Source organism: Calliopsis andreniformis, chromosome 12 (assembly GCF_051401765.1).
Source record: "Calliopsis andreniformis isolate RMS-2024a chromosome 12, iyCalAndr_principal, whole genome shotgun sequence".
NCBI classification, from domain to species: Eukaryota; Metazoa; Arthropoda; class Insecta; order Hymenoptera; family Andrenidae; genus Calliopsis; species Calliopsis andreniformis.
Window position 1 is genome coordinate 13,773,222 of NC_135073.1, and position 27,877 is coordinate 13,801,098.

The 27,877-nt window shown below is 40.3% G+C and overlaps 2 protein-coding genes across 3 annotated transcripts in view; one reads left to right on the forward strand and one right to left on the reverse strand.

Moving 5' to 3' along the window:
* Positions 1 to 323: 323 nt before the first annotated feature.
* Positions 324 to 27,737, reverse strand: Trbl (tribbles pseudokinase 2). 2 transcript variants are annotated; one of them, XM_076389093.1, is made up of 4 exons: positions 27,601 to 27,737; positions 23,660 to 24,420; positions 12,718 to 13,019; positions 324 to 2,947 (listed from the first exon to the last, which is right to left on the reverse strand). In XM_076389093.1, the coding sequence occupies exons 2-4, from the start codon at positions 23,951 to 23,953 to the stop codon at positions 2,497 to 2,499; spliced, it is 1,047 nt and encodes a 348-aa protein (XP_076245208.1). In that variant the 5' UTR covers positions 23,954 to 24,420; positions 27,601 to 27,737; the 3' UTR covers positions 324 to 2,496. The 2 variants fall into 2 exon arrangements, with proteins under 2 accessions (XP_076245208.1, XP_076245209.1); XM_076389094.1 differs by lacking the exon at positions 27,601 to 27,737 and adding an exon at positions 27,455 to 27,558.
* Positions 27,426 to 27,877, forward strand: part of LOC143185824 (putative RNA methyltransferase CG11342) — a 40,682-nt gene continuing 40,230 nt past the window's right edge. Inside the window, exon 1 of the mRNA XM_076389096.1 lies at positions 27,426 to 27,590. The gene's annotated coding sequence lies outside the window, so the exon portion shown is untranslated. The remainder of the gene's footprint in view (positions 27,591 to 27,877) is intronic.

Sequence of the window (27,877 nt, forward strand, 5' to 3'; positions counted from 1 at the left end):
TAGTTTGTTTAATAAATATGTATCTCGGAAGCTCGTAGAGATTCTAGAAAAATCGGTCATCGAATTTTTACGCTTATTATATAACATGATAACATTAATTGGAATAGTTTAATATTTGAATTAAGCAAGTATTTTAGTTAATAATTTCGTATATTAGTCTTTTGAATATTAATACCTAGCCTTTTCGAGGTATTTTTTCTAGGAATACTGCTTTATAATAGCATACGTTTTATGTGTGAAATTTAGAAAAAAAAAAACAGTTTTAAACAATTTTTTTTATCTGAACATTTTTTTTAATATCATTTCTTGTAAGTGCTGAAACAAAGAGTTTAATAAATGTATATTGTAAACACCATTTTATTTGTTTATGTACAGAACGTTTCATTAATGTTTCTATTTTATTGATTCATTAGGACTTAGAGGACTGAACCTATATACATTTTAGCGTCAGTGAACGCTCTCACCATTGTACCCTGACTCAAATGATACGAGGAAATGTGCACTGAATGACTGCTTCCAGTGCACAAAGAATTGCATTAGAAAATATAAAAGAAAAGTCTCTTACATTCATATTCAACACATGCATTCATTAATCTTCCACTTAATTTTACGTTCACAGAAGTTACAAAATAATTTGTATAGATATCAAATTCAAGAACACTTGGTACTTTCTTCAAACCAAACCATCAGTGAAGATCAGGGGCTTAATCGTTCGACCAGGGATTTTTTTATTGATACTAACTTCTGATGCACCCAAAATATTTCTATTTTCGAAAGTAGAAATCACACAAATCAAGTGATGTTGCCCTTGAGAACTATCTTCTTTTCATTACAATACGCAGCAATAGATCTCCATGAATAGATCCTCTTTTCTATAGTGAATTCTATTCAGCATAATTTTATATCACTAGGAGCAACATCAAATTATTACTTATTTTTGGAATTAATGGGTAAAACTGCAACGTTTTTGAATTTACTTTTCAGCAAATTAATTTTATATTTACTGACATTTATGGTTTTCTTTAATAAGAACAAATTTAACATTTGAATAATATTTAAGAAAGAAAATTTAAAGACATATGAGCTTAGAAATCAAGACACAATTTTCAACAACAATAAAAATGATACAATTAGAACGCAATGATATAACTTTTTTATACACATATTTGTGTACAGGGAACAAAACTAAATATTTGTTTTTCGAAATAAGTTACAATTCTTCTGAAAAATAAGAAACTAGCTCATAAGTCTTTATTAACAATGAATTCAAGCAACGATCGCTTCCCATTAGACCTTCTCTAACGTGTTCCGACGAAATTTATCCTAATTCTAGGCCATCTTTCTTCGTCGTATTGACGAAGCGAAGAAAAAGAATCGGGATCAGACGATCCCTCGATGCGACAGCTATAACATTTAACCCTTTATTTGGTATCCTTTCGAATAGGTAAACATGGCTTTTACGCACAGCCTGCGCACGAAAGCATATAAATGAGTTTCTATCCGATTTATGTTATACAATATAACATCACATGCGAAGGAACATCGCGCTCTGAGAAACGCCTGGTAGAGAATGTTTCTAATAATGTGAGATATAATCGAAAAGAGGGCGATTCATCAGGAGAAACTACATTAAAAATAATAGATCTCAGCCTTCCCAAAAAAATTGAATATGTCTACATTTTAGCTTTAGTTAATACAGTAGTTTGTATTATAAATTCTGTCTCTTCTACATACTTTTATTTATATCTGTAATGAAGTAAAGGCAAGTTACAGTATTTCCTTGTTATAGATTCAAGGACTATGAGTTAACAGGGAGGAATATATTGTTGAGGTTAACTTATCTAGTGATGTCTACACCGTGGATCTTTATGAATTTATAGATCTGAATGTGCAAAAAAAATAAGGGATCTCTATAATGTGGAAAAATGTAGAAATTATTGAAAGGTAAATACATTTTATAATATTTGTATGAAAATAGGAAACAGTTCCAAGACAGCAATATACATATAACGAGGGAATACTGTATCACAACTCATGATAGACAGAAACTAGAATACTCCACCACTGTCTAAGTTTCTCTCAAATACAAATAACATATTCTCAAGGAGTCACCCTCTTCCGATTACCCCTCACAAATCATAAAACAACACCAAAACCTCCATACGTGCCACAAATTCCAAAAATGTTCTGCGTAAAAAGACCAAGGAAATGAAATTCATCACTCATTTTCTAACATAAACCGAAGCAACAACCAAACAAGTGCTGAATTCAATTTCCTCCCATTTCAGCTCAGACCACCTCCACAATCATCGCCACGTATGACACAGTAATCAAATTTCCAGATCTCTGGGGGTCAGAACAAGCGAAAACGACCAGACGAAAGCCATGTTACAACTCCAGGCGTCTTAGCTCCTGACGTCCTCCCGGCCAAATAGAGGATTAAGACGGAAAGCTGGCGTCAGCGCGCGCGGAATATAATTTCTTCTCCTGGAAGAGTCAGTCTTGAGGATTGTTAGGTAGCTCTGGTACGACTTGATCCTGACACGAGGACCGGCTCGATGTCGTGCAGACTCGCAGAGGTTTCGAGAGCCACGGATGCCTGGGCACGTCCTCGGCGTAGGGCCTCTCGGACGGTTCCTTTCTCAGCAGCGAGCGTATCAAGCACCGAGCGCGCGGGCTGAGGCCCTCGGGGACCGCGAACTGGCCGCGCGAGATCTTCGCGAAGAGGGATGCGTGCTCGGCGTCGTTGAACGGGTAACGACCCACCAGCATCGTGTAGAGCAGGACACCGAGGGACCAGATGTCCGCCGCCTTGCCGGAATACGCTCGCCCAGAGCGCAGCACTTCCGGTGCCACGTAGGCGGGACATCCTCTTCGGTCGGTCAGCTTGTCGTCCTCGTCCTCTACGATCACCGCATCCTCCAGGCTCTCCAGACGAAGCCGTGTTCTGTGAATAGGAGTTGAATGATGAGAAAGTAGCTCCAGGATGACATTTGGGATAATTAGACTGCGGACTTTTATGGGATTTTCAAAGAAATGATTGGGAAAATTCTGTACTTGAGAGCTGACGTGACTTAAGTTTTTTTTTGTTACTTTTTTGGGAGAGTTGAAATAGTTTTTTATTCGATTTACTATATACTAGTAGTGTATAACGTGGTAAGTTATAGAGGGTGAGTCACGTAACTGTATCACCTGAATTTTCTTGTAAATTATTTATTGCATGAAAAATTGTTTCGAATGAAAGTTGTTTGGTATTCAGAGGAGCGTATCCAAGGAGAGTAACTTTCGTTTGAAACATTTGTTATTGTAATAGAGTTTACAAGAGAGTTCAGGTGATACAGGTACATGACTCATCTTGTATACTAGTAGTATACATATAATAAGTTATATACTAGTAGTGCATAGTAAGTCGAATTACAGTATTTGAAAGACAAAGCATATTTTGATTTTGTCTCCATTTCTTTAACCGTGTTCATAAAAATATGAAGTTGCATAAAAGTTCACAGTCTAAATAGTGATAATAATACAATCAAGTGGATATCGAAAGGCTTTTGGGTGATGGTTTGAAATTTAACCAGGGATCAGAATCAATGATACAATTTTAATTTAAGAAATCTACTTAAGCAAAACATCCTAGAACTTCGTCTAAAGCTGCAATCGCACTTTACGACTGCATCCACGCACAAAGAGTGCACAGATCTTTTACAATGAAGCGATACACATAATTTGTGAGTTATCTGTCTCGTAACAAATATCTAAATAAGAAACTGAGGACACATTGCAGGCGAAGATAACACATCACTGATAGAAAAGGAACGTTCTGCAGTAGTCTTCTGCACAGTGTCTAAAGGTGAATTCAGCAGGTACTTCAATTTAGCAAGGGGGTCACCATGATTGAGTCATCGTGTCGATGGGGCATCGTCGGATTATCGCGGAACAGGGAGCAACACGAAAGGATTGGCGAAAGAAAGGAGAGTGCTTTGCCTGCCAGCCAGTTGATCAACCTGCAACGCGGAAGTCGCAGAACGACGTGTATGTACGTAATATTCCTGACTCTTGGGTAATTCTAAGCTTTCCACGACGTTCCTTCTCGCACCGATTACGATAGACGATTGATATGCAATGAGCATGCGCTTTCATTCAGCTCCTTTTTCTATGAGAAAAGGGATATTTCAATCTCGTGAAGCTGAGAATTAAAAATGAAAGAATCTGAAACTTTGGAGTGAATCTTCAAAGAGAAGAAAGTAAGGTGATAATTAAACGAAGAAGTGTAAACGAAGAATCTTTAATGGATAATTAATTAGAAATATTTGCAATTAAAGCAAGCAGTGTGGGCAGTGGAGTACTTAGAATACCTACGCTCCGTATGAATTAGCACGAGTGTGTCTGTGCAATATTCTTAAGCAACTTTGAGATCTCGGACGATACTTGTTCTCATAGCGAGACACTTGCTCGATATGTAGTGGCGCAATCGTTCAGGAAATGCGCACCTGTGAGAAGGAAATATAATCGATGTCGTAAAACATCTCGGTTTGTATCGAAAAAGAGTGATTTATGTAAAAATTCCTATCTCAAGAGTGTTTATGCTAAAAGCTAGCGTTGCGTCATTTTTTAAAAAGCTAATTATTTCTAAATCATTTTTAACATTTAAGACCCTGTCATTGAATAGTGTATTCTACTTAGATACATGTGTCTCTGAATAATTACAAATAATGACTCAGCATTATGTAGAGTCACATGCTTTTGCAACATCATAGTGACGCGTAAAGAAGTATAAATCATTTGTTATCTACGTAAATGAAACAATTACCTCTTGCCTCGATAACAAAACTTGACAATCGTGGATTGATAATTTCCAATTTTGGGTTCTTTATCTTTTCATCGCAATTTTAACTCGACTGTAATTTCAAGTGATGTACCAAGTGTTTGTCCCATTAAGTTATGGTGAAGTAGAAGATATAAAATTTATTATTATTTATTATGCATTTTGTATTCAAGTGGATCCTTCATGCTAATCTAAAGCTACAGATACTCAAAATCTAATGTAGGTGTGTCCGTGTTAAATTGTCTTTAATATGCCATAGAGTGTTCATAAACGCTGCAGAGACCACAGTCACACCTTCACGTCGTGTCTCTTTCACCAACTATGCTCTAAATACTTGTCACCAAATCTAGGCTACTATTCTTAACCCATTCAATGCTTGCACTTACACCGTCTACCGAAAGTTCAGAATCACTTTGCCACGATTACAATACTTTTAACTTAAACACCACTCCAGTAACTCACGTCTTCATTAACTCCAACACAAACGTGTCAGTAATTTTATCATGAAAGTAGTCCAAATAAAAAATCAAGAAAAGCTGATTTTACAGCTCATCTTGCAGCGAAAATCAAAGCAACAGCAAATAAGAGATAAATTCAATTTTCCTCCATTTCTATTCTTAGACCACCTTCACCATTACACTCATGACAAAATAAAAAAAACCCTACTTCCCTTAATTATCAAAGACTACAGTCACAAAATGATAAATACAAAATTTCTCCCCACCCAATCAGCTCGTCTCCTCGAACCCTCGACCAAAGAAAGTCACCAGAAATTACCATCACAAAAGAAAGGTAGCTACGCAATCGCAGCGACGCTAGATTCCAAGAGGGCATCGAGAACAACGCAGCAGGTATCAGCACAAGTCTAGAGTCTACCTTTCTACCCATCCCCCCTTTCCCACCTGTCCACCAGTCTCCACTTTCATCGATTCCACCGCGGAGAGGAGAAAAGCGAGAGCCACGTAGTCGCGGGCGATCTTGAAAATCCGTGATAGGAGCGAGTGTCAACGTCCTCGAGGTATCACGTCCGAGGAGGACCCGGTTCCTCGGCGTTCCTCGCTCGGATGCCGCGGGACACGCGCCTAGGACAGCGGCGCGCAGCTTTCTTCGCGAACTTTCACTCGCGCCAGCCGAGTGACTCCTACACGACGCGCCAGCGGGTTCAAGAACCCCGAGAGACGGTAGGTAAATTCTAGCGCGGCGATTTCCTCGAGAGTGGCCCGTGTGTATCCGAGAGCGTGGTTGGGAAACCAGCGTGCGTTGGTAGTGACTCTGGTCATCGACTTCTTCTCTACTTTCTTCCCTCTTTTCTCGAGCGTCCCCTTTTCTTTTCACTCTAAAGCTGCGCAAGGGAAGTGTCCCACTAGTCGACCATGTCCCGATACCTGGACACTGTCGTTCATTCTAAGGAGCAGAAAAGTATTAATACGCTTTGTCGCATCTCTTATGGTTTAACTGTTTAATGATGCTTGAAACTCTGAGATCTTTGGAGGAAATGGATTGGGGATTTGAAAGAGATACAATAAAGGGTATCAAGACCTTTTTGCTCATCAATGGATTTGTAAAATTGCAGAATCTTTGGACTGTTAGCTTATCATATGGGCATGCTTCTGAGATGTAAAATGCTTTCCATACAGTATAATATACCATTATATACATTCCAAAAACTAGAATCTAAAAAATATTGAAACAACTTCAAAAGTGTATTTTCCTACGTTTTTGAAAAGTGAAGTATTTCTCACAAAATTTCCAAAAAATACTCAATTCATTCGTTTATGCGTTACAATTATTAAACAAATAAACGACATACGGACTAATCACCGAAAGGGTTTCAAACAATCCTATTTCCAATGAAATATAATACAATTTCATTCATTACTTCCTCAAGAGCAGACCCCACAACGAATCCCCATGAATTCCATCCACGATCGCACGGATTACCATTATTCATCGTCGATTTCGTGTCGAGAACCCGGCATATCGCGTAGCTGAAACCGTGAATGGAATTCGATGTAAAAGTTCAGCGGCACCGAGCCGACTGAAAAGATTTCCGGCCGAGCGAAGTTATTTCCCCGTGTCGTAGACGATGTATGCGTCTGTTATCAGATGGTTCAACCGAGACACTCCAGCTCCATAAAAAAGGCACATCCGGGAAACCGTTGATTTCGATCGATCGATCTTCTCGCTCTTGCTCGTTCTAACTCGTGCCGATGAACGGAAAGGCGGCGGTAACGAAGGTGCCAAGGACTCGAATGGAAGTGAACTCTTGGTCCCCGATCCTTCTCAGTTATTGGCCTGGCCGTATCGGGATGGGCTTTCGTCGTGTCAAGTACTTCGATGCCAATGAATTCCGCTGTATGATGCTACAGGCCAGAATTAGATACGTCGAGGAGAGCAGAGTCGTGCTCGGGCTTTGTCGGGGAGACAAAGATCTTCGCTTACAAGGATATTGCCACGTACTTGGACGCGTCATCGCGGAGCTGGGTCTCGTGCGTGACAGTAACCGCGATGGGACGTGGATCAAACGCGTGTTTTAATATCCTTGGATTAGGTAGGGTCGATGTGACTCATTGTAGACTTGGTGTAGTGTACCTAGAAAGCTAAGTATTCCTGCTCTCACTGGAAACTTTCTTTGCGTCACCATCGTGACATCTGCATCATTCAGTCTCATTCTTTATGTTGTTTGGCTTGTGTTGTCGTTTTAGAGGAAAGAAATGTAGAGAAGGAATATTTGCAGCTTTTTTCTGAGGAAAATTTGTGTAATATTGATGAGGCGGTTTGGTTGGCAATTTCAGTCTTGATTTAATGAATAAATATAGGGGAATTTGTTAGAAAACTTCAGTATTTCTTAAGTACTCGCAATGAAACGTCCAAAGTCTCAAATACCCCACAAATATGATGGAAGCAAACCGAATAATCTGCGCAGATTAAATCAGAAAAAGGAACACATAATCGCGGGCAAAAAGGGTGATGCAAATCCAAGCCAGAGCAAACACAAGGATATTTGCATAAGCACGATTGCTGCAAGACAGCAGGATAGTTACGTGTATCGGATTGCGCGTTGCCAGCCATCGTAATCTTATTGGTAGCAAGCATTTTGACGCGAAACCGAGGCGTTAGAAAATATTTTCAATAAATACGCGAACTTTTTACAGGCTCCTTTCTGTAAATCGTGTTCGAGGTGGCTATTTCGAGACGGCTCGAAGGACGGCCAGTTTTTCGGCGATTTACCAATGAAATCGCTGGTCGTTTTCGAGACACGATATATCAAGAGTTTAACGGTCAACCAACGGTTCGATTGCGTCAGCAAGAGGAAGTGGGCAAGACATTTTTGAATGAAAAGATCTCACAGAGTGTTCAGAAAATAAAATAAACGAGCCTCGTTTATTTCTACAATATTAGCCACTTATTATTCATTTCGAGAAGAAGCAAATGGCTCGAGACACTGAATTTCTCAGTCCTTTTGTAGATCTTGTCAGAGCTGAATCTTTGCACGGTACAATAACCGCGAGCGCAGCTTCTTGGATGGCGACCAAAGAGACCGAGTTCCCGAACTTTACAGAGGAACAATTTATCGTTCACAGTTCCACGATGCTTTGTGTAAAGTTGGATACTTTAGGAGGCGATATACGTCACTAGGATTTCTATTCCTCAGCGGCAAAGAGTACTGAATTATCTAAATGCTTTTTCTATTTGAACGTACATTCCGAATTACGTAAGGCAAGGCTCCCTTTTGCAATCTTTCGAACTCTAACCTTCCTGGATTACGAGAATACACCTTTCATTAGAGTTATCTTGTAGTCATTTAAGTAGGAATAAAATCTCCTGGACGCCTCGATACTGTAAGCTTCAGCGAAGCATTAACGACTAATAACTTAGGAAACTGATGTTTTTTTATTGTCGCCTTTTAACCCTCAGCTGACTACGTGGGGTCATGATATTCTTCCACGTTTTATAGTCCAGTTCGCAGAGCTGTGTAACTTGATGTCTTGAAGACTGGTTACGCAGAATTACATGCATCATTTCAGAAGTTAAACCTAGTAGTAAGTAACGAAGTGGAGTGTTCGCTGAATGTAAGCCCGTAAGTAGATTAAAGCTCACACATTAGGAAGAATTAGAGGTAGTACGTCTGTGCAAGCTAGATTTGAGAGTAAAATCTCAAACATAATAAAAAAACACCAGCTCTGTACTAGAATTTAATTATCAAACATCAGCTTCCTGAAGACACAATTTTCATTACCCTTTGCACAGACTGCAGGCGAGAATGCTCCACCTTTGAATGCTTACTAAGTAACTAAACTATTAACTGCAAGTCCTGAAAAGGAGAATTAGGGTATTTAACCCAACAAGTTCTCAAACTCTAATCCAAAACTGTGCATTACACTCGCGAAGCCCTCGTCACACAACTGACTCGATTTAAAAGACTCTGGAGCCAATTGGTCCAGCAGCAACCCTAACAACCTATGGTTCCTAGCCAATTTCTAGTCGCTTATGACTCCTTAGGGGAAGGAGAAGCGTTTCATATTCCTCCACGAATTTCAAAGCATCATCATCGAGACCTTATCGAACCGCGGAGCGAGCGAGAAACGCTCGACGCTAACGCAATATCCCAGGGAGAGAGACGTGCGTCTGGACTCGGGAGTTCTGGGAGGTGGTACGAACCACGCGTTTCCTAATTATACCAGCGTTTCAAAATCCCCGCAGCCGATGAACCAATATGCTTTTCTGGCTTGCAACATTTCCCGCGCCCCCTCCCCTCGGCCACCTCCCCGCTCGGTATATCTCACAGTGATCTTTCCTTCTCGCTTCTCGTTATTCTACGCGCGGGAGCAGCTCACCGAGCGGCAGGAATGCGAGCGCAAGCCACGATTGGCCAACATCGGGCTGACAGCACGTAGAGAGGCGAGCGAGCGCGAGAGAGCTCGCGAGGGAACCGTGTTTCTCGACCTCCCTGTGTACCTTCTTTTTTTTAAATCCTTCCCTTTTGGATTCTCTTGGCACGTTACATTGCGTGTAACCCTCGACTACTGAGATGAGATCTAGGAGACTGTATTATTGATTACATAATTTAATTTAAGTATGCAAGATTTCATAACAAACCTTGGTAATATCTGTCATATCGACCATTTGCTGCAATGGCGATATAACTCAAACAATAATTGTTCTCGAGTTTTCAGGATGGAAGAATAAATATTGCTTAAAGTGAAGGTATAGCATTATTTCTTGAGAAATTGTGATTTTTGAGTTACAATACTGCTGTAGCTACTGAGGGTATCTAGTTTCGAAGTTTCTATGTGACAATTAGAGTCATATTAATTTGGTGAATATTTAATATAAATAACTTTAGGTAGAAGTCTTTGTATCCCAAAATCCAAGGATTATTTCTTTTTTGACATTAATTATACTTGAATACTGATTCTACTTCAATTTTATATCCATTTTTACAATTCCCCTTTATCACCAACTTGTTACAATATTTCATAAGTGTTAATTCTAAAATAAATTAGTATTATCTATTTATAATCGCGCGGAGTCTTCTACCTTTACACGAGGCATCACCTGGTACATCAGTCAAGTGTTAATTCAAAACCCTAGAATAAAGGTCTTTCAGTGGCCAGCCTCCCTGTCGCAACGCAACACGCGTGTAACACACGCTGCTCGTACACCACGCCTATCCCGAGCTCGGCGACTTGCTCGTTTGGTTTTTTGATGCTCGGTTGCCTGCTCGGTTGCCCTCGAGCCTGCGCCCAAGAGAGGAGAGCCTGCCCGCTGGCTACCGTCGCGACACGAGCTCGCGCGCGCGCGTGTGGGTGTAGGTGCGTCGTATCACGCGCGGAGAACAGTCACGTTCGGCCACGAACACGCCTAGCAAATAGCTCGACGTGGCGTGGCACTGGCGTGGTCTGGCGTGGCGCGAGCCTGTCGTTCCTCGAATTCATTTCGATTTGTCTGATATCTCTTCGCGAAGGTGTTACGATAAGTGGTGCCTCCCGAGATCATCAGATCTTCTCAGATCTCTCTCGACTCATTTCAGTCAGGGTATATTACGTGGAGTGGGGATTCTAGGGGAATTTTGGACGACTTTTTGTTCATATGAACCTCTTCTTAATTAATCTGTAGCTATGAATTACTTTCTGTGAGTTCACTGTCTTCAGTGAGTCAAGGTTAATGACTTCTATTCAAAACGATTCTTAAAGATTCTCATAGTATCTTCTAAGAAATTCTGAATTAGAAATACCATGTACTAAATATGTTCGTTATTATTTGTTGCTGGAATAATTGTCTCGATGAAAAATCTATGGTCTTCGAAATATATCTTAGTCCTGTTGCTTAAGAAAGATTAATGGAAGAGAGTCTCTAATGAGGAAATGCTTAGAAAGGGGACTCAACAATCGTCCTTAAGAGTCGACGAGTCCCTCTTTGGAAGCTAACGATAGCTATCGAGTTAACCAATTGGCGATAAATAATTGAATCGAACTAAAGGCGGAAAATAGAACGGAATTCATTGAACGTAGGAGGGTGATACTGTGGCCCATTGAGTGAAGGGGAAGTTAATGTATGTAGGCGTGGAAGTACCTATTTTCCAAGAGATACGTCTCGTACCTGATTGTGCGAAAGAATTACAGGCGAATATGGAAATGAAACGAATACGAACTGGTTTTCCATGGCTATGTAACCGCGTCTCCTCTCACTCGCTCGAGGAATGCCACAAACGATACGTGGGCGTACCCTATCGTTAACAGTCGCGTCAAATTAGCAGTCAGTTTGTCACCTCAAAAGTACCTCTCTTTCTGTACACATGATGTTCGACAACAGGTGTCAAAAATTTTAAAAATTGATTCTACACGCTAAAACAAGAGGAAAATCAAGAATGTCGAAAGCGCGTTTGAGGCTTCGTTTCTGAGTTATTAATTGTGAAAGAGTGTGTCTGACTCGAGGACCCATTCTACTGATGGTAGATGCAAGGGTTACTTTGAAGTGCTATAACTTTGCGAAAAAAAATCGCAGCGACTTGATTCTTTTTTTAAATTAGAGGGGAAGGTCCCAGCTTTCTGCTACTGTAAGAGATACCCACGAAAAAAATTTTAACGAGACTCTGTATTTTGTCAAACTTTGCAATTTACCGTATTGAAAATTGTCAACTTTGACGGGATGCACAAATTTGGAAAAATTTTTTTCTGAGGTACCATTTACAGTAGCATAAAATTGGAACCTTCCCCTTTAATTTAGAAAAAGAATCAAGTCGCTACGATTTTTTCTCGCAAAGTTGCAGTACTTCAAAGTAACCCCTGCATTTTTGTCATGTATGACTCTACCCGATGTGCTGTAAAAATGCAAGGGTAACTTTGAAGTGCTGTAACTTAGCGAAAAAAAATCGCAGCAACCTGATCTTTTTTTTAAATTAAAGGAGAAGGATAAAATTTTATGCTCCTGTAAACGATATCCCAGAAAAAAATTCTACGACTCCCGTGCATTTCGTCAAACTTTGGAATTTTCAATACAATCAATTTTCAATAAACATGTCTTCAGACTTAAGGCGCTACAGTAATAGAGTTGCACTAAACTTAAGACTAAGTCACAGTATCACACAGTCAACTCTTCAAGCTGTAATTCAAAAAAAAGATCATGATCCTACGATGATTTTTCGTCGAGTTACCATCAGTCAAATTTAACCGACTTTCTCTCAAAATTGTTCTATACCATAATTCTGTAAAGCAGTATATTTAACCAGAAGAGATAGAGTTCCCTAATTTTCTAAAAATTCAAAAGGGAAAGGTGTTCTTTAGCCTTATTCAAACCCCTCGCTACTCAAAGGAAACCAGCATGAGAAACGATCCCCCAGCCTTATCTTTTCCTCGATCCTCTACGTGTATTATTTATGTGTTCCTTACCTCGCTTCGTCGGCGAAGACGAACTTCCTGAGCTTCAGGTCTCTCAGCACGACCCCGTACTCGTGGCACGTAGCCACGGCCCTGGCCGCCTGCCGGAAGAGCCGCCTCGCCTCTGGTTCCCGCAGCCTCCTGCGTGCCCTTACGTAGGCGTGCAGGTCACCGTGGTGACCCTCGAGCAGGAGATAGCGTCGACCTCCAGGTGCTTCCACCACGCCCGCGACGCCGCTCGCCGCCCCAGTGCCTTCTAATCGAAGGTGGGCCTGCAGCAGGGCCTCGCAACCTTTGTCGCCCACGGTCAACGCCTGAAATTCAGGAAAATCGTTGCGTCACCGTGTGGCTCCACGCTGTGACTTGGGAAGTTGGGAAAGAACGAAGATGGGGACGCGTTAACGCCTCGACTGCCTTCCTATGCTCACTGATGTCGCATGCATGAGTTTCGTTTCAAGAGACACTGATCTTTTTTATTTATTCTTGTGCTGGGTTCTGGGTACTCCTTTTCATGAGTGTCTATGATTGTTATGAATATTTGTGAGTGTTGCTGTCTGATGAATTATTGATTCTGTCACTGTTTGGTGTAAAGACTGGCAGTCAGAGTGTGAATAATATTTCTGTATATTTTTTGTCGTCTTCTTTTAGGTAATTTGTGGCTTTAGAACTGGTGTTCTTTATACTGTCCAACTGTGGAGGAAGGCAGTAACTACAGCAAGATGTGGAATTGAATTTTTAGCATCTTTGGATAATTTTGAATATTTTAGGTCTTCTTTCAGCGCAAAACAGCAGTCAAATATTTTTAGTAGAGACTGCTGTTCTCCATAGTTGGGCAGTGTAGTAGAGTTTTCCTTCATGAGGTTACATGGATACATCCATCACTGTGCTAAGAAATAACGAATGAAATAAAGTCCCTAATATTCCAAAAATACTCGACAACTAAACTCCTCAAAATACAAATCATACTTTTTTGTCGTCCCTAAATAACTTGGAAAAAACAGAACGAATAAAAAGTGACGTACAGATCGTTTCACGTTCCACACAGTGAGTACAGCACATCTACTTCCTAACGACGATTTATCAATGAACCGTTTTAGGAGCTGCGTCAACCAGCCACTTGTATGCAAATTTCCTCTGCTCGGTTGTTAATATCGAGAGGGTTTCCGCTCGTGGAACTAGTTCTTGCACAGATCCCTCTAAGAAACGAGTCGCACGGACGCGACGTTCTCAACAACGAGCACAATATCTGCCATTGTGCTAAATAATTGTACGTTAGCATTGACCGGTTAATACGGATGTCCGCGACGAGCAGACAATGCAAGATGTATCCGGATCCCTCGAACCAGGGGCTTTATAAACGCGCGCGCACTTTCCCGTTTCCGTTTAGATTATGCTCGTTATTTTGTCCCGACGCTTTTGCAATCTTCCGCTCGCTTGGGCAATTGTTCCCGAACACGCGTCGGGGTTTAATCGATAAATTCTATCCTCCCTCGAATGTTGCAAAATCGAGTCGATTGTTCGAGCTTTTCTATGCATTCATGACTGTGAAACTTGTTACAAAATATAGCATTTTTTTTAAGCTTAAGAAATATTCATTCCCAAAGCTGATTTTTTTTAGACTGTGAGAATAATTTGTTTCAGTTAGGTATTTTAATATCTTTCAGGTGAATTTGAGGTTTTAAGGTAAACTGACTTAAGTTACATATTTTTCTTCTTTTTCGAGATATTGGGGCTTGAGGTTTTTAAATTCAATACTGTTTTATGCACTTGGGTTATTTTGATTCCTTATTTTTAAGTGAGAAATTCTTTTAATGCTCATAGTACAAAATAATGAAATATTTTGAATGTTGGTGATCTATACTTGCATAAACTCAAGAGGACATAAAAACGCAGAAAAGTTAATGCGTTAATTATAGGTTTTTGAATGATCGTTTATCGATAAATGGTTTAATTGATTGAGAATCGATAAGTCATTGGATGCTTCTCCCTGATTCGTAGAAGAGGTTTCCTACTTTATCAATGGCTTCGGAACAATGACAAATAAAATTTGCAGAATTTTATTTTCAGAATTTTAATTCCAGAATAGCAATCTACTAATAGTCTGATATATTCTTTAGACTGTTCACAATGTTTACTACAGCTTGATGGAATACGACGTTTGGAGTTCTGTTATTAAAATTATCACTGGCTGTTATCAAACTCCTCAGCAACTTCAGAGAACTGTGTTTATAACTTGATGTCAATATTATTAATTATGCAATACATAGTGCGTACTTATTCCACGAATAAATAAACAAAAAAACGATTTATCATTACTACTTTCAACTGATGCTTGCGTACTAACATTTACATAACAATTCAAGCTTAAACCTCTTCAGATATAATTTCCTCAAAATTCTAGTTACAACATTTCCCTAAACTAAAGAAAGAGCTACTTAATTACTCTCCTGTATTTCTCTCAAAGCATCCTCAATTTCCTGATACCTCAAAAACCTTAATTGCACGTTTAAAAAGCTCGCTCATCCCTGCAGCCAAAGAAACGAGGCGATAAAAGTTCCCCACGGAAATTCTATTATCATAATACCCAGTCACGAATGAAAAGAAAAGCCTGTAATCGATAGCTTCGTAACACGAAACGATCGCCATTGTCTGCGCCTAGCCATTGATTCTAGAACGGAAGGAATGATCGCAAGGTCACGAATCCTCGCCTCGTCCTATGCTGATCACGGTCAACGTTCAAGGCATCCGTGCCGCGGTATCCGGCCACGCGCTCAGGAATGACGTTTTTCTCCCTCGACAGGCTTAATTACGCTAATTGACGACGAAACCCGCGGCTGATCGATCGAGTCGAACGAACAAAGTCGGGACGACGTGCGTGCATGCAGCACGCGTTTATCGCCGCTGGTCGATAGAGAGTAATCGATCGGTTTTATTCGAGAACGCGAGACTCTATCCCGCGGAAGCGGTTGGGAAACACGAGTATACAGATACTTCAGATAATTCCATTTGATTGATACGCCCGCGCAGAGTCGACGACTTGTCCCCAGAGACATCGATCAAATTTATGAAAATTTGCGAGAAGAACTAATAGCCACTTGTGCAATAATGGAGATACGGCAAGAATTCTCGATTTGGAGAAATTCCACAACTGCATAGTGGAGATGGAACAAAAATTTGATGTAGATAGGTATCTACTATCTGAGATGTGTAAGATTTTACTACTTTAAAGAGGACATTTTTCTATTGGTACAAAATAGATTTCTTTAGAATTCTTTATTATTGAAATTATATGCTACATTATTTTCAGACTTTCTGTATGTTTTTATTGAATGTTTCAGTAGTTATAGTATGTTTTTTAGAGGAGATTCTATTACACATTCTGCCTACATTTCTCCCCAACCCCAATATCCCCTTTTTTTGCTTCAAAAGAAACTTGAAAGAAATTTCCTCTTTAAGTAGATAGTCAAACCATGAAGAAAAGTCATATTTAAGGTTCATCAGTGAATATCGACTGTATCAAACTCTTCTGAAAGTGATCAGTTTATCTAGAAACCCTCCGAATGTTAGTAGCATTTATTGTACTTCCAGTGAGCACTGTAAGTGCTGCCAACATTCATTAGAAGGTTTCCAGATAAACTGATCACCCTGTACGTATTGTCCACATTCAAAGAGTTAAAAATCGAAGTTCTACTGTACTTCTAGAGCGCTCTAATATTTGACGAAGCAACCTATTTATTTTCTTCCTTCTTTTATTCAGTTAACTACGTAATAGAGTTTGAGGAAAGAAGAAGTAACGCAATGAGTGTTCCATTCGATTAGAGGAACGTCGACGAGGATGACGCGTGCAACCTGGGTTTACAAAACGGTTCGATAAGGGAGCATACGAAATCTTGGCCACTTTTGAAACTTTGTTCGTCCGGCCGTTCATCTCGCGTGTCGAAACCTGACACGGTTTCGAAACCCCGGAGTCCCATTAGTTTAATAAGGGCACAGTGCGTTCTTTACGAAATCGAGAGCCCCGTGCCGATCGATCGTTACTTTTGAAACACTCCAACATCTACTGATACAACAGTCTCTGCTATCGATACTTGTAAGAGGAAATGGAATTTAGATCAGTAGGAAAGCTTCCTAGTGATCTAATCATCTCTGAGGAAAATCTCCATCAGGAAGTGATCTTCACAGGATCGTTCGATTTTGAAATATTTTATAACAGAGAGATCCTAAATATAATTTTTTTAATTTTTTAATATTGTAGATAAACACTCTAACATCTACTGATATCACAGTCTCTGCTATCGATACTTGTAAGAGGAAATGGAATTTAGAACAGTAGGAAAGCTTCCTAGTGATCTAATCACCTCTGAGGAAAATCTCCATCAGGAAGTGATCCTAACAGGATCGTTCGATTTTGAAATATTTTATAACAGAGATCCTAAATATAATTTTTTTTATTTTTTCTACATTAGATAGTCTCTGTTTCAGGATGGTATGAGAAGAGGAATTTGTTTCTGTTCCTTTTTAACCAAGAAAAATTCAAGTTTTAATCGCCTTACGGTCTTTCGTCAGCAGCACTAACGCAACAGACATTTTCACAAGGTCTTTCAAATTTGCCTTTCGATTGCGCCACGCGCCTTCCGTTAGACTGACACATCGAGTAATTTATGGTTTTCGTTACAGGCGGGAGCGAAGAAGACCTCGGGCTAATCATAAACGCGAGAAACAGAAATTACACGTTTCCCTTCGCGCGGTTCAAGCACGAGCCCTTTGAGTTGAACGTGAATTCAAAAGTAAACAGGCATCGTGGTTCAGTCCTTTGGACGTGTATTGACGGAATGGTTGCCACAGAGTTTCTGACGAAGCCTTGTAGCTGGAATCGAGGATACTTTCTTTCGTAAAAAATTGTTCACAGATATGGTTGCGACACTTTACCTCGGTGAACTTGGAGTCGGTTGAATACTCGAGAAATGGAGATGATATTCAAGTGTAATTTGTGTGGAACTGAATAAAAATTGAAGATGAATTAGCTGGCAATCGAGTTCGAACTCTAATCAGATAGAGCAAAGTGACTGACTCCATTTTCGGAATTTTTAAAAATTTTAGCGTCGAAGCATTTCATTGGTGCTCAATTTTTTATATTTAAAAGAAACTGTGGAGTTAATTGATTTAATAAATGAGCAGTTTATATAGAGATCAAATTCGAACTCAAATTTCAAATTTCTTTAGATTCCATTTCTCTAGTCATATTTCTAAGACCATGAATTTTCATAAACCCAAAATCTACTCATCACAACTGAACAAGTGCCTAGAAGGACAGTGTACCTAATTACACCTAGTTACACCTAGTTTCACATAAACAGAAGTATCAATTTTGCATCTACAACTAATAAATTACTTCCCTGTCATTGAATTACTTCTTATTTTCCCAAATGCAAGAAGCAGACAAGTTACACCAGCTGCTTCTTTAATTACACAGTGAGCAATGAATTCCTTTTACATTTCCCCGTACATACATTTCAGTATCCGCAATACACGCCTCCTTTCTAGACACCCACACGAGCAACGTCTCCCCGTCTCCATTAAACAAACACGACCGAGAAGCAAAAAGATTCCCAAACCCTTGCGAACTTTCCCATCATCCTCATTCTACGAAACCCAGCAAGGCCCAAAGTCAAGAAGCTCACTGTCCCAGCGTTGCGAAAGCGTCACCGCGCAAGCAGTGATCGATACGATCGTCAATTAAATTAAAGCCTCTGTCCCGAGTTTAGAGGCGATTATGAATAACGGGCAGGCAAGCGGCGATATGACGAAGTAAACGCGCGAGGTGAGGCAAGGTGCAGCCTTGTATTTGTTCGCGGGCCGATGATGTAAGCGGCGCATTGTATAACGTGACGATTGTAAAATGTTAATGGAAACGCGGCAGCGTGGCAGCTGCGACGGTGAGAACATGTGCCCCACACGTACGCGTCGACACACGTGCATGCAGGCACATGCATGCGTTCACTTTCCCGAGTGTGCGAGGAAGGGTTACGTGGCGCCTTCGGGTCTACCGAATCGCGATATTAGAGCGAGACTGGGGCGAGATTTCCACGCAGTTCAGACGCGGATGCCTGAGCTTATTTCCGGAAAGGGAGATAACGTTATCGGAGGCGGCGCTAGGAAAAGTTGCGATGCTGCAAACGAGGGATCGTCAGTTGCTTATGGTTTATGGGTCGTGTTCAGAGATTTCTGTGTAATAAGCTCGACTGCTGACGCCCTGTGTGTAATTGCAGGATGAATGTGCCCAGAAAGCAGGTATGTACAGGGTGATCAGTTTAAGTGGAAAGCTTCTAATGAGATTGGGAGGGTGAGGGTTTCGAGATAAACGGATGTACCTTGTATACATAGATAGTGTTACACAAAAGAGACTTCTATGTAGAGTGTGAACAGTCAGGCATGACTAACTGGTGATTCTAGACTCCAAAATGAGGAGAAAATTAAGAATACTGATTTCGCGTTTGAGGCTTCGTTTCTTAGTTACAAGCGTTTAAAAATCTGGGGGAAATCATCGGAGCCTGCGTGGAGGCGTCGAGCAGTGGTTGTCTGCACAGCAGTGGAGCCCTGACGTAAGAAGGGAGGGGAGAGATCAGCTGTTCGATGGTGAGTGACCTTTCCTCTCCTTTACGTCAAGGCTACACTGCCTAGCGGACAACCACTGCTCAAGACTTCCACGCAGGTTCGTTTCTGGTGATTTCCACTAGATTTTCAAACGCTTATAACTGACTGTTATAGCGGAAGTCTCGATTGACTCGAACCTCAAAGGTCCCCCCAGCGAACCGTTACGTCTCGTTTCATTGTATAACTGTCGTGTTCTGCTGGATATTCTACGCAGCTGCATCATGTAACGTATGTATCAGTAGCAGCAATTATAGCAAATGAATTTTTAATTTGCACTGTTTACGCCCCTCTGGTTGTTACGTGTCTAATTCTGATCAGTACTGACATATGTTATGCAACCCCTGTGTGATTAATAATCAGTCAACTATAATAGTAAACAATTACCGCGAGAGTTTATGCTCTAACTTCATGTTACCCTACTTATGTAATTTTTAATACAAGAACAGCATTACTATGCAACATCAATTCGAATTGAAGATAAAGCACGCGTGATGATAATAAACGATTGCTATATATATGCTATGTAATAGCTTCCTACATTTTCATTTTGAAACTCGCGCCAAAACGATTCGTGATAAATGAATCAATATTTACGTCACGTGTTCGCTGCGCCTGCGTACATCTACTCTAACATAAATTACGAATAGTAACACTTTAATTAAATACTTAAAGTAGCTTTCAGCACATGCTTAAGAAAGATAAAATGGAAGGTCAAAAACTTATCAATGAAATAATTGCAGTATTTGGAATCAGACAGATAAAAATTGCACAAATATTTCGATAAGCACAAAGTAAGGAACTGTAATAAATTTTACGTATAATATATTTAATGTTCCAGCGATTTCCATAAAATCTGAATAAAGTGTAGACTTTCTAATTAGCGTTGGCTCGATTCAATTTTTTGGAGCGTGTTCTCAGTTTTTTGCGGCAAGTGTACAAATGCTACCCGGAAGATTGGTTGCACAAAATGCACGAAACCCTCAAATAAATTGCTTCGAATTATAACAGTGAAGAGTTACGTCAACAACCTCGGAGAAGGTTTTGTATAGCGGAAGCGACAACTGCACGATCGGTTACGACGGTTGCAACGTGTTGTATAAAAGCAGTGGTTCTCAATCGAGAATATTTCCATGAATATTTCAATATAAAAATTTAACTGGCAAATTATTGGTAAATATTAAGCGTTGATCTCAGCGTTTGGGCAAATATTAATACATGTATTGTTTTAATGAATCGTGAAATCATACAGAAAGACAAAAATATAACGAAATCTATTCTACCAAAAGTTGAGAACCACTGTGCAGTATTCAATTCGTGTTTCTGCATGGTGCAAGCATGCCAGTAGGTAGCAAAGCAAAAAAAAACCTTTCTTGGACACGAGCTCAGCCTAACATTCTACGATTTCAAGATGCTAATGTAACGACTACGAGATACTGCATATAAAGAGCATCATATACGCGATTACATGGAGAGTAGTCGTTCGAGATACGAGACTCAAAGGGATTAACAGTATGCAAGTTGTGACTACAACGAAATCGCTGACGTTGATCCATCATTTTCTTGTTTGACACTCTGTCAGCTGTAAACCTTTTCCGTGAATAGCTTTATCTTTTCCAAGACAAATTTACATAAAAGAGAACAAGAGATCGCAGTCGAAGGCGGTGAAGTATTTTCTGTTGCGAAAGCGCGGTGTCACATTCGACACGTTTCTAACAGAAACATTTCTAAAAATTCCCCAAAATAGACACAATCCAATTTGAATTATAAGATATTTTAATTAATATTCAATTATATACTTTTATGAATAGAATATTTTTACTTAGAGCCCTCCATTCACAAATGAAATATTTAAAATATTGTTAAAATAGAAAATGTATGGAAAGAAAAATGTAATTAAATTTCATTTCTGATAATTTGAAGAAGTCTAGAACATACTTCACCAGGATACCATTTTTCAAATGTAACAATTGTGTTAGAGAAAACTAATGCAGAAACAGAGCATTATTCGAACCTCAACCAGGAATATACGTCGTTTCGTGAGAACTGGAGTGTGAATAAAGATAAGTATAGAAATTCTATAAGAACGGGACATTTGTCGTTGCACACTTGCTCCTGACCGCAAAAACAGAAACGCTGCGGTAGATTGCTACACCGTAACAGGACACGGTCGATACCTTGAATCGACCATATTGTAGTCTAAAGATTGCAGTTTAAACGCTGATTTCGGAAGGAACAGCGACGGCCACGTGTCTCAGGGACGAAAACAGAGCGATAAAAAATTCATGAAATCCACTGCTGCCTCACAGATATCAATTATTCTACTCGAGATACACGCTTGGACCTTGATGGAAGAAAACCAATAACTCTGCTAAGATCGTCGAACCAGTAATGTAATCTAAATGATATTTAATATGCAGATAATGTGTTACTTGTACTAATCCTCTTATTTGCTGAACAACTGTGTCGCCAGCTGCAGAGTCTATGAATTGTATTTTTATATGACTCTGTTTCGATGCAATTATTAAGAATATTTCAATTCTTAATAGTGTACGAGACTAGCTACTATATGCATAAATAAAAGTCGATCTTGTTATTGGTAATGAAACACCTCTGAGACCCCCATGGATACACAATTTTCTTTTTTTTTTCGTATCAATAACAATTACTCACGTTCGATAGAAAACGTCACCGCGCATCCAAGGCTCGTGTTCTTAAAACAGCGATGTTCATTAGAAATGCAACAACTACGGGATTTAATTGCGAGAAATGCGGTGAAGGTTGATGCAAGAACATTCTGAGTAAATTTTCTCAGAAAATGACACACGCAGGTCTCTAGAAATGAGTCCTACAACAACGTTAATGATAACAATGGAAATAACAGTCGTGCGAGAAGAAACGCCGGATATACGCGAAGATCCGCTCATTTTTTTGCCAGTTGAAGGTGTAATCACTCAAGGGTATGCGAGGAAAACTGTATTCCATAGTGGAAATAGTAGAAAGTAAATTATAAATATGAAATTTTTTCTCTAATTTAAAAATTCGATTATTTTTATTACAGTGTAGATTCTGGATCTTTAACTCTCATTTCGGCTGAGTTCTTGTAAATCAGGGTTTCTCAACAGGGGTAATATCACCCTTTAGGGGTTCTAATACCGATTTTTCGGGACCACGTGAAAGAAAAATGAAGATAGAAACAAAAAGTATGGATGGAGAAATAGTAGAGAGAGAGTGGCATATTGCTTGCTAATGTTCGAAAGAGAGCCACAAGTTAAAAGTGGTTGAGAAACCCTGTTACAGATTCATAACCCGCAGAAATTCGCAGATAAGTATAGATATATCAATAGCATCCGATTTCAAAGGGCGTCCCACAATCTCTACATAAAACGATAAGAAGAATATTTTGCATACTGAGAACGCAACCGAGCGCATGTTGAAACTCTCGTGTTATCGTAAACAAGGAACAATTGACTGGAATATCCGGCGTGAACCGAATAAAACGGGGCGATTTTTGTCACGTCGAGGGTTAGAGATTGGTGTCGTCGACCGATAACACTTCGAACTTCGCGATCGACCCAATTACAGAGACGAGAGAGGCCTGCGGGCGACAGTTTAGAAAGGTGATTTCCATCGATTTCAACGCGCGCGCACGTTTTGCCGGACGTTTGACGCCGCGTTGTTGCACACCTGCCTTCGAGTGATCTTACGCGACATATATCCTGGAGGCAGGATGCGTTTGCACTACCCAAGGATAGGCACGGAGACATTTCGAAACCCATTGGTTCGCCATTTTTCCTCGTCGCGAGAAGTCTCAGTCGATAGCTTGAAAAGCAGTTTTTACGCTTTCAAATTACGCAGTTACGCATTTGAATTTCGCGCCAAAACTATAAATGAGAATCTACTTAAAAAAAGAAGTTAAGACTCAAACCTAAACAATTTCATTTGAAATTTAAACAAAAATTCACTACCAGAAACGACACAATTTTCATCTCCCCTAACCTCACTTATAATTACACAGACATTCCCTAGAAAATTCCCAATTATCTATTCTTCTCAATTCATTCGAATCCACTACCTTAAATTCATCCATTTACACAACAAAATACAATTCTCCTATTCTTAAAAAATATTCTTGAATAGGTTAAAAAGATATTCCAAGAAAAAACAAAGATCACAGACTTCAGTAAACACGCAACCCAAAAGGTTAACCTTACCGATTCGACGAGAATTAAAGCCCCGACAATGCAAGACAGCTTGCTTAAGTGAATATAAAGTATTGACAGGTGAATATTGGATTGCTCACCTTTGCGACGAGTTGTTGGCCAGTGTGGACGTCGACGCATCGGTACAGAGCGCTCCCCTCGGCTGGGCCAAGAAGCAAGTACCGATCGCCGAGTATGGCGGGTCCATGATGATCGGTGGGCAGCGGTTCATAGCTAGGGAAGACAACAGCGGGCGAGACTGGGTTCGTCTCGTCGCTGCTCGGCTGCTGACTGATGTCCTGATTATTATTCGGACTGACCAGGAACTTTCCATTGTTGGTACGAGTCACTTGTAGATGAAGAGGATGCTGCCTGGTGGCGGCTGTCACTCTCATATTGTGCCGTTTTCACACACGCGCGCACAGTGTTACACTCGCGACACTGTCCTCCCTATTCCCTTCTCTAGCTTCCCTTCGTCGTCTTCGTGGCTTCAGGCAACACAACGCGCACCCATACGAGTGTCCCAGACGAATTTGAAAATATAGTCAGTGTAGAGATATATACATGTAGAATTGTTTCTAATATTGTCGATCGACCGTAACTATTAAAATGGAAAAAAGGTTTTGAACACACTTCACGTCACAAGGTTACCGGAACACTCGGTAGCTGCGACGATTTCTCGATCTTGTATCGGTCGATTTGATCGCCTCTTTAGGCTCTACGTATATACGAACGCGTTATTATAGGTACGAATTAATTGGTAGTTAAGAATATCACTTGTGCTCGGGCCCACGCAGCGTTCCTACCGCTGGGTCCTTGGACGGAGATCTTCGTGAGTGACAGTTACTCTTGCGAGTAAACTCTGCAACAAACAAGAGCAGCATGAGATTAGTAAAACGTGACACTTCGATTTTGCAATTGTAAAATAGTAACTACATCAAGGTTTCCCTATACTTAACAAACAAGCCCCATTTATTCCAACTATTACATCAGAATAAAATATGTAACACGTTTATCTGATCACCCAATCGTTACATGTAAAAATAAATTACGATCTCACGATAATTTTGAAAATGTTCTAAAAAACTTCCTCCTCGTTAAAATTCGATCTTTATTCGAGAGAACATGCCAAAGCAAGAATAGTAGCGATGTATGTGATAGGCGTAAATTTGTTATGTAAACTGTACATACATATGCGTAATACGATTATCATAGCCATCGGTTCCGTTCATTAACTCTATGTGATTCACGGACGACAATTTCAAAAGACGACAAATGTTTCGACACTCGTCCTGCCTTGTGCGCAATTTCTATAGAGAAGGGGACCACCGTAAGGTCAGGGATATCGCTGTAAAGGCGGTCGTTGCGCCGCAACGTGTTCTATACCTAAAGCCGAGGAAACAGAGTCGCAGAAAAAAATTGTAAGCTGTGATGTAAGAGAATCATCCTCGGGGCGACTATTAATGCCATTAATGGCAAACGTAGATTTTTATCGAGCATTCTCTACGAGTTTATTTACACCTTGCTGCACACACTGCTGGCGATAATCCGCGAGCGCGTGCTTTATTACCTTCGAATACTATTTATATATGTATATTGGTAAACATATACATGTATAGATAGATATCATAAGAGTTACGGTGCTTAAACTCTTTGTTTAGGTTACGATACTTAACCTCTTTTATGTATGTAAGATATTTAATACTTTGATGAAATGAAAATATAGGAAGAGAAATTCTTAATTCAGGAAATTAGAGTAAGCAAGTTATTGTAATGAAGTGTAACTTTAAGAAAAGATATCTAACCTTAAAGTTGCGACATTGTCAGATATGTCTATGTTTGAATGATTGAATGATTTTTTATATACTGAAATGCACTTTATCAAAAAATCACGCCTCCAAAAGGCACTTTAAATACTATTACAAAAATTGTGAAACATGATAGGTAACATAGTTTAGTGTCAAGAAACAGAACACATAACCTCTTTCACGACTGTAGAGTACTAAGAATACGTAAATGGTAAATCCTCCACGATATGCAAATACGAAATTCAATGACGAGGCTAATAATTCAAACTCAAAGAAAATAAAAGTTGTTAATCCAAACACGAAATCATGGCGTTTACATCGAAAACGTCGAAAAAGCGCGCTAAATCTCAATGATCGAAAATTCGAATTTCACACAGCTGACTCGATTCTCCACTGTTATCGTTCACACGACCATCGACTATCGAGATATTCGCGAAATCGCGCCATTACGATATCTGTGCACTTGCGCAAAGCTCCTGTCGTTCCAAAGATCAGGGATGTGTGGCAAGAAACGTTCGCCCCCCTCTGGTTCCTTTTTTCCCCAGAAGATAAACAGTATTCAAACACGACCGTGGCTTGAATTCGACAACCTTTATCTCGAAAAAAAGGAACGTAACGAGAACACGTCTTTTATCGCTGTGTCGCTCGTGACAACTAAATACGTTTGAAGTTTAAGGGGAGATTCTCATGTAACAGAGTTCTAGAAGCAACTTATTTTTATGAATTTCTCTTCAGAGAAATATTGATAGTATTTACCTCAAAAATAAATACTATATACAGAATATCCTTAAATTATTAACAAAAATTGTTGTCTTCTTAAAATGTAGAGTAGAAACTGTCGATTACATCTCCAGAGAAGCTTATACACTTCAATAGATCCAAAAGAATTCAGATTAAAAAATCTCTTACTGTAGCTTGAAGATATGTTCTCACATATCAAACTTGTTTCAATATTATCGAGAGAAGTCATAAAAATCGTGCTGCAGCTACTCGAGAATTTCCCCTTAAGGTCAGTGGCGTACCGACAGGTGCTGGCACCCCAGCTACTCGAAACCGTCCCCCCTGACCCACGCTCATTGAATGAACCAGGGATTCTGATGAAACAGCGGGCTCAGAATTAATAAAACACCGCGTCCCCACGAAGTACGCGTGTCGAAACGTGCGTTTACTCGTCACGCACACCACCATACAGCCAGATAGCAGATATCCTTCAGTAAGGTCAAAATGGCGGAGTTTCACAGTTGTCACGGCGATATTGCGGGCACCGGTTGCATTAATACTGTGTGCGCGCGCGCAAACTGACGCAATACCGTGAAATAAATTGCCTAATACGTCCGGCTCGGATGACCCATGGCTTTGCTCGCTACAGACCTCGAGCAAGTTCAAATGCAATTATTCGAGCATACTCGAGCCTCTTTCAAACACTCGTATTCGACGATCCTTTCGACGACAAATTTTCATTCGAGGTACGTGTTCATCTGAAAGCTTCTCGTGATACATAGCTGCTCTGTACAGCAGTATAAGAAAAATAACAGACAACGCTAGCTAACCCAACATAAATGTATTGTCAATTCAATTTACAGGCATAGAAAAGATTCTCAGAATCAATAACAGATAACTAGTTTTTCTGTTAACCTCTTGGGTCTTCGCTTCACAAGTCAGCCTCGTCATAAAAACCCAAGATGTTAAAATATTCTAATCAACTGCATATCACTAGATCCTAATCCAGAGTATCTAGTGATGCTACATACTCTCAGGTGAACACACACTCCAAGCCACAGCACTCTACTACCAGCCATGTTCAACGAAAAGCAGCAACACTACCAGAGTCCGATTCCATACACTAAATAGACAATCACACACAATACTTTGTATTCTTTCTATCCAGTGTATAATCAGACTCTACCAGAGCTGCTATCTTTCATTCAGCATGACTAAACAGTACTAGAATCAGCCGTGTTCAAGCCTGTTCAACACTCGTCAGGAGTGCATCGATTACCCGGAAAGTAAATGACCCGATGGGAAATGGGAGCAGGGGGGGTGGGCATCGATATCGGGGCAAGCGCGAAGTAAATACACGATACATACGAGGAGCCTACATCGATCCGGTACGCGTCGGCAATAATCACACTGCACTTTGCACTGTACTCGCGCGAGGTCGATACGCAAAATACGCGTAGTCCAGGGACCACAAAACTCATCGAGGCATCTATATCCAAACCAGGTCGGTTTACCTTTTGCAGTGCTCTTCTTCTTAGTTCGCCGTGCGTTCCTGAACGGGAGGCAGGGACGGAGAAACTCGACGTGGTCGAATCTCCCCCCCAAAGACGTTGTTGATAAACCGCCGTCTGCTCCGAAAATCGAATCTCCCCGGCTCCAGCCGGTCGTATTGGTTTTTCGAATAGCGCGCGCTCGAGGATCAAATCTTGCCCTCTTCTCCTCCGCCTCGACGCCAGGGACGATGGTGCGTCTGTGGTGGTGGTGGTTGTCCTCTTCACGGCTCTCGCGATC

Bases quoted from the DNA above. Each gene is read 5' to 3' on its own strand.
- Trbl (XM_076389093.1), bottom strand. From the start codon at position 23,953: ATGAGAGTGACAGCCGCCACCAGGCAGCATCCTCTTCATCTACAAGTG. The intron at 13,020-23,659 runs GTGAGCAATCCA...CCTGAATTTCAG, and splicing joins GCCAACAACTCGTCGCAAAG to GCGTTGACCGTGGGCGACAA. The intron at 2,948-12,717 runs GTAAGGAACACA...TCCTATTCACAG, and splicing joins GTCTTCGCCGACGAAGCGAG to AACACGGCTTCGTCTGGAGA.